The sequence below is a fragment of the Bos indicus genome, chromosome 4 (genome assembly GCF_029378745.1).
Source record: "Bos indicus isolate NIAB-ARS_2022 breed Sahiwal x Tharparkar chromosome 4, NIAB-ARS_B.indTharparkar_mat_pri_1.0, whole genome shotgun sequence".
NCBI lineage: Eukaryota > Metazoa > Chordata > Mammalia > Artiodactyla > Bovidae > Bos > Bos indicus.
Window position 1 is genome coordinate 24,399,568 of NC_091763.1, and position 10,986 is coordinate 24,410,553.

The 10,986-nt window shown below is 38.0% G+C and overlaps 1 protein-coding gene across 1 annotated transcript in view; it reads right to left on the bottom strand.

Annotated features, from left to right (window-relative positions):
- The window catches only part of MEOX2 (mesenchyme homeobox 2), a 76,320-nt gene extending 71,066 nt beyond the window's left edge, over positions 1–5,254 (bottom strand). The window contains exon 1 of the mRNA XM_019958488.2: positions 4,345–5,254. Coding sequence (XP_019814047.2) covers positions 4,345–4,858 — 514 coding nt within the window. The 5' untranslated portion in view covers positions 4,859–5,254. The remainder of the gene's footprint in view (positions 1–4,344) is intronic.
- Positions 5,255–10,986: the final 5,732 nt, after the last annotated feature.

A 10,986-nucleotide genomic window follows, 5' to 3' on the forward strand; every position in this document is an offset into this window, starting at 1 on the left:
AACAGAAGTCAGTTATTAATTCACCCATAGGTTATTTATATTTTAAAAAAGTTAATTCTTTCACTAAATATAGCAATAGTTTGCCATATTTCTCTGAATCTAAGGTAAGGGGTTGTCCCTTTCGTTATTTTATTCTTGTTTAAAATTAATTAGGTCTTACAATAAATAAGTTGTGATAAATTCCAATCCTGTGATGAGGGATCTATGTTTCGAAACACAGACAAACAAGGTAATGCTTAAAATAAATTTTTTCGTTTATTAGTGGCAATCAGCTTACAGTGTACCAACATAATGGTTTCCATTGAAGATTACTGTAAACAAAGATTAAAACTTAAAATGCTTGATAGAGGGTTTTTAACTCAAATGAAAGTTTTAGCAGTGCCATGCATTATGTTTGACGCTGTTCCTTTTCAAATAACTATAAATAAAGGTATTTATAGTGAAATGGAAACTTTTTCAGTATTTATTTGCATTCTTCCTTCCATCATTGCTGACTTTCTACAATAAAGCACCTTAATTCTGAAGAAATTAATGCTCTTGACTTTTGAGTGTAATCATTTTGCAAACACTCATGTAGGTCAATGGTACTCATAATTTTTTTATGTCAGGTCATCATTTTAAATGTTCACATCTAAAATTAATCTACTATTCCAAGAAAATGACTGAAAATGGTTACTTTTTAAATGTCATAGATTTGAGGCACTTAATTTGTTCAATACAAATACTGGCCTATAACCACCCACATCCAATAGACTGCATTTTAAATTCTAAAGCAAATGCTGAAAGTCGTGATCCAGTCACACAGAAATGAATAATAATGTAACTTATTTTCTTTCAGAAAACATGATGATAGAAATATCTAGAAAAAAGTACAATATAATACTAGAGGTAGGGCAAGGAAGATAGTACTCTGTATTTAATGTCCAGTATATCATCCTAATACTTGCCTATCAATCTACAGAGCCAGAGAGACATAATTTGACAACAGATATTTTATGATCTTGTAGCTATAATAAAATAATTACAGTTTTATAAGAATCTAATATGATTGAAAGTCTTGTAAAACTGACACTCCAAATCACTCCTTTTTGATATAATTTTGATTTTTTATAAAATATGCACTTATATTCACTTAATAAATTTAAACAGAAGATATTCATACATTTATACTTTATATTACCTGCGTTAAAAACTAAAATTAGATTAATTTACTTTGATCTACTAACTGAAAAATAGGCAGTTTATACTTATTACTACGTTGCTTGGTGAACAATCAAAGGTAACTGAAGTGAAGTAATTCACAGTATTTATAGACTTTTTTTCAAAATGACCTGTTTGGTATAGATTGCTTTAAGTACAGTTGTAAAGTTTTGATTTCTAAGAGTTCCTCTGAAGGTGTGGCAGATGTTGGCTTTGATAATAATGCCAGAAAGCATAGCAGGTTCAAAGTTGCAAATATGCTGAACATATATAAAAGACAGTGTAATTTTCTATTAAACGTTGTTGTTTTCAATTGTTGATAAAGTGCAGTGGAAGTCTAAAGTCCGTAAATATTTGCTTCTAGACCCTTAAGCTTCTTGAGTTTGTGTATGCGTGTGTTCATGTGTTTTTGAGAGGCGAAGCGCATACAAATGCACACTGAAAAATGTTAACTATTACAGTTTCAGTATCATTATCATGGATGAAATTGGGGTTGTTTTTTAGTATTTTCCAGTGCTTAAAATTCCATTAGAATTTTGCATAGTCAGTACACACATACACATATGCATACAATCTGTGAGCTGCAAGCACACAGAATTTTGGTTCTGATTTTGCCCTGGATTTATGTACTACATTCCCTCTCAACTAGAAATACATACTAATTATACATTGTCTGACAAAATAAAAAAGGCCTGTGTAATGCATGGTGTGAGTTTTGTCAAATATAATTTTAAAATTTGAAGAGTGTCAACATTATGTTAATTCAGTTTTTTGGGAAATATTGAAACATTAAAACTGTACTCTAAGCAATTGGAGATATATGTGTTAATAATGTCAGAATTACATTGACTTTCTACTTTGCTTTAATTTCTGCTAGATCAAGGTGCCCTTATAATAATATGAAATGAAATAGCTGTGAGCATAAATTATAAAAGACCAAATACAACATCATTCCAATAAAAAATGATACCTTGAACTTAAGTTTACTTAAAGAATCTAACAAATATTATCTAAAATAGTAAATTTGGCTATTTAAACTTTATTTTCAAAGACTGTACATATATTCAACAAGAAATTTAAAATATATTTCCTTTTAGACAGTGAAGGGTTGTTTCAAAATATCCCATCAAAGAAAAAGTTCATTCTAACTTTCCAATGATTCTACCCTTGGTGATGATTAATTGTATTTCCCATTCAAGATGTAATCTATTAATATTTTATGTATCTGATGAAAACTTTTGTTTTTCCAGGACTTTAATTATCAACTTCAGCATGAAAAAATAAACTTATTTTGTTATATGGTTATTTCCCACCAAAGGACGGTAGCAGTATTAATATAAACAATTTTCTTAAGAAAGTCATTATTAAAATAACTGAAGGGAGTCAGTTGTTAGATTTCACTTTCCTGATTTCTCCTTGATCAAAATAACATAGGCCTATATGAAAATTCAGTTTGTCCTAAGAAACTTAGGTGCGTTTGTTCAGTTGAAGAAGCATATGAAACAATCCATCATATAGGTTTCTCACTGCAGAAAGTACAAGGAACAGTAAGAGCCTCTAGTAAATTGCAAAAGCGTCCCTGGCTAACCTGCACTCAGAACTTATCCCAGAAAAGTTAGAGTGATATCAAATGCTGAGTCTATAAAAGGATGACTGCATTCTAAAAATGACTTGTTTTCTAATGAAGATGGAAGCCTTCTTGCTATAATTAACTTTTTCACTGTCTGAAGAGTGTCTCACTTAGGGTTAGTAAAAACCATTAAAAATGAATAATACTGCTGGCAACCTTTTTGGATAAAAACTATTTTGTGATGGGGCATTAGAAGTTCACCCTGACCTTGGAATGTAAACGTTTGAGACAGAAGAACCCATTCCGTAGTCACACTTAAGAATAACTGATACCATTGCTGCAAAAGAACATGAAATATGCGGCTCAATCTCTGTCATTCATGTGAAATCTAAATTATTATAAAGGATAGACATTATCCAGTCTTTCAAAGCAGTATCTGGAATTATCTTCCAGGGCTCTTAAAACCAATGACGCAAAGAAAAAATACGTAAATATTATATTAAATAAACGACAGCTTACAAAAAGATGGGACGCAGGTTGCGTCGTAGCTCCTGAAGAAAGCTCATACCCTCCTTATAAAGCATCTTTTAACAATGTCTTTAGGACAGAGACAGGTAAGGGCTTTGACAGTTGACTGCAAAGCTTTAGTTTCTCTGGATTGCTAAAGTTTAGTTGGCTGCCAGTGCCTTCAAGCATTCGCGTTTAGTTAAGATTTCCCTTTTGCTACGCGGTTCAAGATATCCTCGCGTACGTAGATCAGCGCCTCCTACGCACACCCACTTGTAGCAGCGCTACCCGGGTTGCTGTTAAGTTTCCCAGTCCTTGTTTCGGATAATACTCAACTGGAGGAGGATTTTACTTTCCACTTTTGAAACTCAGATTTTCTTTTTGGTTAGCATTACATGAATACAACTACAATAAAGAATCGTCTTTCGTCAAGGGTCTGAGCGTATATTTAGTTCCCATTCTCTGATACATTCCTTAAAATCCTCTGAATTCCTAGACAATATCTTCTTCCCCAAGAAAGAGAAATTTTACCATTTGGAATAGGGTGCTATTTAAAGAACTCTGAAATCAGAATTAAAAAAAAAAAAACTAAAACTTTTCTCATGTGCTCTGCCAAGTTCCACTGCAAGTTCCAAATGTTGTGCAATAATTTGGAAATCCAGTTAACGATGGGAAAAATCGAGCCATTCAGAGTCGGGAAAAGTCAAGGAAAGGCACCCGCACGCACGCCCAGCGGACGCTGCATCCCAGGGCGCATTCCTCTCCCCATCGCTCAGATGGAAGGTCACGCTTCGCAATCGATTTCACATACTTGTCACTTGTCCTTTTTTTCTCAACCCTCTGGTAAACTAGTTTGAATCTTGGAGAGCTTAACGCAGTTGGCTGCAGTGCTGCCCTCGGAGAAACACGTGCCCCCAAATAAAAGGACCAAAGCAGCCTCGCCGAATTTGGCGGCGAGGAGCCAGAGAGGAAAAGACCTGTCCCATAACGCCCGCCGCCTCACTCTAGTGGGAGAATCTTCCCATCTCTCCGCCCCCTTTCGCCGAGGGTGCCCGGCGCGCCCTTACCTGAGCTATCGCTTTTCCTCTTGCTGCCACTTCTCTTCTCCGCCTCCGCGGGTGACAGCGCCTGGCGGCCGTAGTCCCCTGGCGGGCACGCGGCCCCGGTCGGGGTGCTGGAGCCTAAGCTGGAAGAGTTGGAACACAGGACCGGCGGGCTGCTTCCCAGCTCCGGGGGCCCTCCCGAGTCCGGCTGGAGGCAGAGGCTGTGCCGAGCCGCGCTCGGCGGGGAGGACATCTGCGGGAGGTGCCAGTTGGTTTGCAGAGCTTGGTGCTGCTGCTGCTGGTGGTGGTGGTGATGATGGTGGTGGTGGTGGTGGTGCCCCCTGTGATGCTGGCTGGCAAACATGCCCTCCTCGTTGGGGTATCCCGCGATTATGCAAGACGAGGAAGAAGTGGAGAGCTCGGGGTAGGACATGTGGTCAGATCTTCCATGGAGGGCGAGAGAGGATTGGGAGAACGGGTGCAAGCCTTGCGCGGTGGCGTGAGGGCTGCGCAGGCAGCCAAAGAGCGGGTGTTCCATAGCATGCAAGTCTCGGGTTCCAGGCAGAAGACTTCACGACGGTTCCAAACGCCACCACCCTCGGTCACTTTTCACTGGAAACCGTGTGATTTTTCCCCCTCCCAAAGCAATAGCCGCCCGCGTTTCTGCAGAGCTCGGATAATCCCGGTCCTGAGCCCTAGCGGCCAGTCTCCTTTACATATAAACACTCGGACCTGGAGAAGCTTCCCTCTGAGCTACTCAGATGTCAAGAGTAGGAGAGGTTGAAGCCAAAAGAAGGTGGTCCCAGAGAACTGCTTTCAGGGGGAAACGGCTCTGAGAGGTTATAAATAGAGTGTAATGTGAGCTGGGGGCTGGCTTAGGAGCCCAGTGCTGACCACATGCAAACTCCCTCCAAAACTCCCGCTCAGTCCGCGCAGTGCGCTCCCAGTTCCACTTCCTATCGCCGGCTGGACGCATGCAGCGCGTCCACGCCCGCCCGCCGCTGCCAACAGCCTGGACTGCAAGCGGCGCGCAGGGCGCCTAAACCCGAGCCCCGGCGGACAGCGGCTACCTTTCCCGCTCAGCCGGCCGTGGCGCCCGCCAGCTCCAACCCCTCGCCCAGAGTCCAACATGCTCACTTCTCTCATGAAAGGTGTCCTGTCAGTGTCACTTGGGCACTGTCACCTGCAGGAAAGCTTAGGGTGTGCCTAACTGTGGAGAAGCACGAAAGGAGTAGGATTAAGGAAAAGAATCAGAGCTAGTTTGGCGCGCACTCAGATTAAGGTTTTCCAAGTTAGCCTCAACTCCTGTCATGGGCTCAGTGGCGCTTCTAGCTTTTTATACAGCTGGTGTCTGTGGGTGGGTTGCTAGAGCGCTGAGACGCCAGATTCGAGGATACAGGAAAAGTTCCCCACCGGCAAGAAAGGGCCGTTCTCTGTGCCGCAAGGAACGAGACTTGGTAGGATGGAAGAAAGCATGGGGCCGTGACAGTCACAGATGTTCTGCTTCTGGCATCCTCGCCTGCGGTCCCAGGTGGGGTGTCTTCCCCTGCTCTCCTCAAATGTCCTCCCCCACACCGCCCTCGATTTCCGGGTCCCACTCCATTTCCTTGCCACTTGTCCGCCCAGAAAAACTTTTCCTGGATCAGGAGTATTCTAAAGCGATTTCATCCTAGTCACAAGCGATGTGTATATTGCATGTACATTTCCAGTCCTCTCCCCCACCTCGTTTCCCTCCAGAAATCCATCTCTCTTCCGCTCAAAAAATCAATCAGTTAATTGCACCCCTTTCACTCCCACGCCGCCATGGTTCCATTTACCAAACAAATATTACACTTTGGTATCCCTTAAAGTTCGGATCTTCCTGGTTACAATTTTGCATCCTAGAAAATGACTTAGAAAACTTGCCACCGGTGAATTAATGCCAGCGACGGCTGGGCTTTGATACTGCCACATGCTCGAAGGGCGACACTGTCTGCTAGGGGCCAAGTCGTTTACACAAGGCACGCACGCTGGCCGCGCATAATGAGCTGCGGGAACAGTTGCGCCCTGCCTGGGACTTGTCGCATCAGGAGAATATCGGCGCTCACCTATCCCTCCCGGGACCCCAAATGTGCCACCAGGAGCGTCGCCGTCTTACTTTCATTGTCTCAGGTGTCCAGAGGACGGGGGTCAGGTCTTGGAAGTTGTTAATGGGATTATTGGGGACAGCAAACTGGGCCAGGCATCTGGTTTGAATTAGGAAAATGTATTGATTAATCTTTGAGAAATGTCACCAAGGTAGAACATTTTTCCCTAGCCCTGTCCCTCAGGCTTCAGCCTGACCATCTCCTTTTTCTTTCAAGTATCCTGGAGAATAGTGGCTTTGCAATAAACCTTTACATCCGTGTGAAAGTTGAATTGTTTTCCAATGCTCAGAGGTGAGATGGGGTGGGAGTGATCAGGAATTCTGAGATTTGTTAGCGCTGCTTTCTTTAACGGAAATTGAGCCCTATTTTGAGGGAAATTAGTTTTGCAGACTTCGTTAAAAAAAAAAAAAAAAAAAGGTTAAAACTTTTGTTCACCAGCTGCTCAACTTTTCAGTCTGGGTTTGAGCTGGAACCTGCTGCAAGCGTTTGACGGTAAGGCTTTCTTTGCCGATATGTTTTGGGAATCTAATATTGTTTTAGACTTCGAAAGGGGGTGTTCTTCACGTTGCACGTTTCTAAGGGTTTTAAGCGCTCGCAGGATGGCGTCCAGGGCTTAGATCTTAAGAATGTTTCTTCCTGCCACTCCCCAAGCCCTTGGCTCTTTAAGGATAAAAAAGGAAGGGATGTATTCTTCTAATACCGTCGGAATATTTTTTGAATTTTCATTGTGTTTATGGTTTCAATATGTGCTCTGATATTAAAAGTTAAAGTACAAAGAGCAACACTAAACTTCCCAAACTTGGGTAGCTCCTCTATGGATTCTGGGTGAAAGCATTAAAGGCTTTATCCAAGAAAAATTTAGGCAAACACCTCCATAGACAGTCACTAGAAATATTTATATAATACTGTCTACTAAACGTATTGTGGAAAATGTCAGCCAGGACTAATTAAAGATACACTTGAAAAAAAAAAAAGATACACTTGATCTGCACACATCAATAAAAAACATCCATAAAGGTCCTTTTGGTTTGCATTACAGTGGTTTAGAGGGAGAGACACAATTAAGAAATGAATGGATTTGAATTTAACCAGTGTGTTTCAGGCAACCAGCAAACACACATAAGTTTTCATCTCCAGGAGCTGCCACTTCTCCTTGAACCTGCCCTGTGATTGTGCTGGGTTTTTTTCTCACTCACTGTGTCAGATGTTAACAACATGTCCAGAAATTTCTCCACAACCTGCCTCAGTCAGTCAGCTGAGTGTAGGACTAAAAGTCTGGTAAAGGAAAATTAGAAAAGGTTAGAAATGAGATGAGTCTCTTTGAAAGGCACACAATTAAAAGAAACCTAGCAGAAAAGGTCTTTTTAAGTGAAGACTCAAAACATCTATCAGTTAACATGAAGTCCTAATGTCTAATAGAAAGTATAAGGAAAATGTTATTTGGAAGAAAAAAGTGTGGTTCAAAGGAAAAAACAAGTGAAAAAGGAGGTCTGGATGCATTCCAGAATCAAATATGACTGGTCTGTTTTATCTGAATTTCTAAATATATGTTAATTATTCCATAAAGCTTTTTTTTTTTTTTTCCAAAATTTTCATTCTTAGAACATTTGGAATAACAAAAAATATTAACTTACTATTTAGGCCATAGAGAATTTTTTTAATGTAATAACATGAAAAATCCTCAGCATTTCCTATAATAGCTGTATCAGTGTCTACATCTATAAAAACCAACATTGAAAGATACTTTTTACCTCTAATGGCTACTTATAGGGAGAATGGTAAAAATCACCAAACTTAGTAGAGAATTTCAATAGCTTTCATTTAAAACTATGTACAGTATAGTATTTATCCTATATTTACAATACACTTGAATTTCTCTGAAAAACATTTAATATTTTATGCAAGATTTTGATATCAAGCATTCAACAAGAGGTTGAATATTTGAAAAATGTAAGCTGCTCATCTTTTGCAGGAAGCATCAAAATTATTTTAGACACGTCCTATGCTCTTTAAATTTCGTAAGTGTGTATATCTATTATTTCTTCTGCTAAATGAAATGGTATTCAATAATAAAGGCAGAGGTATTTTTAAATTAAGAATGAGGAGAGAACTTAAGCAATCTGAAAAATTTATTTTTATACTTTAAGATTCACAATGATTCTTTTGAGTTGCCATTTTTGTATGTTTGTGACATGAAGTATGATGGGACTAAAAAAACTTAAATTAAAATCCTCAGCTACAGATAGTATAAAACTTTATTTTGAATTTTACCTTCTGGATAAAATCACCTTGGTAACATATAGTCATGATATATGCATTTAAGTCCGGAAAATTACTTTGAAACCAGAATTTGTCTCTGAAAGTTTTGTTGAGAATATAAATATTATTTCTGTTATATTTCTCCAAGAAATAAAGGATTGGTTCTTTTGAAATGAAGAATTTTTAAAATATATTAAAATATGCTAAGTACCCAATGGTAATTTATGTGATTTATGATGCACTCCAGTTTTAGAAAACTTAAGAACTGCCTTTCTCCAGGAATTATGCACTATAAAATTTAAGGAACAGTTTGGCTACTGCATGTTATTTAGTGATTCTATGTATTTTACTGATTTTTAAAATAAGTTACTGTTCTTACACAACAGTAATTAGTGATTTCACAATAAAATCTGTTATATTTCTACATATACTAGGAGATATGAGTACCTGTTCATTACTCTGAGAGTATGATAACATTGAACATATTTTGTTTTTCTATTTTCTATCTCTTCCTACATTTAGACTTATGATTTCTTTTAGAATTTGGTAGTTTTCTTCAAGTACCACGTAGTAAAAAATGTGCTGTAAAGTAGCATGGAATATAGATTGACTGATAATAGTAAATTTATAAGATTTGAGTAAAAATTCAAAATATATGCCATCTTCCCTAATGCCAGTTGCTTTCCATATACACTTCATGACATTCTAATTATCTTATTTGCAGGGGGGACAACAACTGCCTCTCAAGTTTCAAAAACTTCTTTTTGCCCACCTTAAATCAAATATTATTCAACAAAGTTAGTTTAAAATGATGCCTATGAGGAATAATTACATTCACTTCCTACATTTTCATTTGCACTCAAGTTGTACGTTATTTTTATTGATAAAGTATGCATCTTAAATTTTTGTAGTTGAAAACTGCCTCCTTTACATATCTAACTACATGATGTAGAGGCACAGGAATGCAAGACAGTTCCATAATGAAATGCTATATATTACATTATATATTCTATACCATCAAGCTCATAAGCATTAAATCTCTATCCATCCACATTTTAAGGAAAATAAACCATTTATTTCTCCCATGTCATAAAAAGCAATGCTATAGTTTTAAGTGGACTGAATTTAGAACAAGTTCATAAATCTTGGGGAACAAAAATTCAAACGAAACTAAACAGGCAAATTTTAGGTAAACCTTTAGTCTTCTGTTTCAGGTTTTCCGACTTGAAGAGTTTAACATGACTAATATAATTTTGGCGCCATGGTGGGTTATTCTTATGTGTTTTCGTCTTTCATGCATCAATTTGTAGCATGTTTTATTCTTAAAGTATTGCTTTCATTGTGAGCCTGGGTTTATAATTTGTATCACTAAAAAACTCTGTGTTTTAGTTGTGTTGGTATAGCTTCCCTAAAATATTTAGCTGCACACTCCAATTTTATATAATTCAGACTTGGCAGAGAAAGACTAGCTGCCTTTGATATCAACAGTTTTGTTTATATGAAAAAAGGGAAAATTCTTTGCTTACCAAACAAAATGGAAAGTGAAGGCCAAATACAAGATGTCTTACAACGAAATATTTTTAAGGGTTTAATATTAGTACTTTGATTCAGTTTAGATTCATAAACGATTTTAAGAAACGACCTGAGTATTTTCATACAATGTACTGAACATATGAAAATGGATCAAGACAAGAATGAAATGACTAAATGACGACTGTCTGCTAATGCCTCAGCTGACCTAAGAAATTAGAAGGATGATTGGAGGACAAAGTCAAAGGAAAACCAGAGATGATATTTAGCAGGGGAAAAGAGGGAGAAATAAGATATGCTTAAATATACAGAAAATAATTCTATGCTTGTAATTCATAAGCCATATACACCTATAATAATGGTAAAAGGATCCCAGGTGCATGTTTTAGTTTAACTGGAATTTTTAAAATGAGTAATCAGAAAGGTTTATGTTTAAACAAATAGATGCCACTTAGATTTTTGACAAAAGTAATAATAATAAAATACCACTTGAGAAAGAGTTCCAAGTAATTGCACAAGCATAATGTGAAATGTTGGTAGCAATGGAGTCAGTGCCTAGAAATGTGCAAGCTACTGAATGTCTGAGGTTCTGAATGATTGGTGCCTTCTCAGCTTAAAAATCTGTAACCCGAAACTCATTGTAGTCCATCGTTTGCTAAATTCTATTTATTTTTAAAATGATATTTTTGCTAAGTTGGGGTAATAGTATATTGGAAGGGAATAAGCTGGATTTCAACAGCTTTTAGTGACT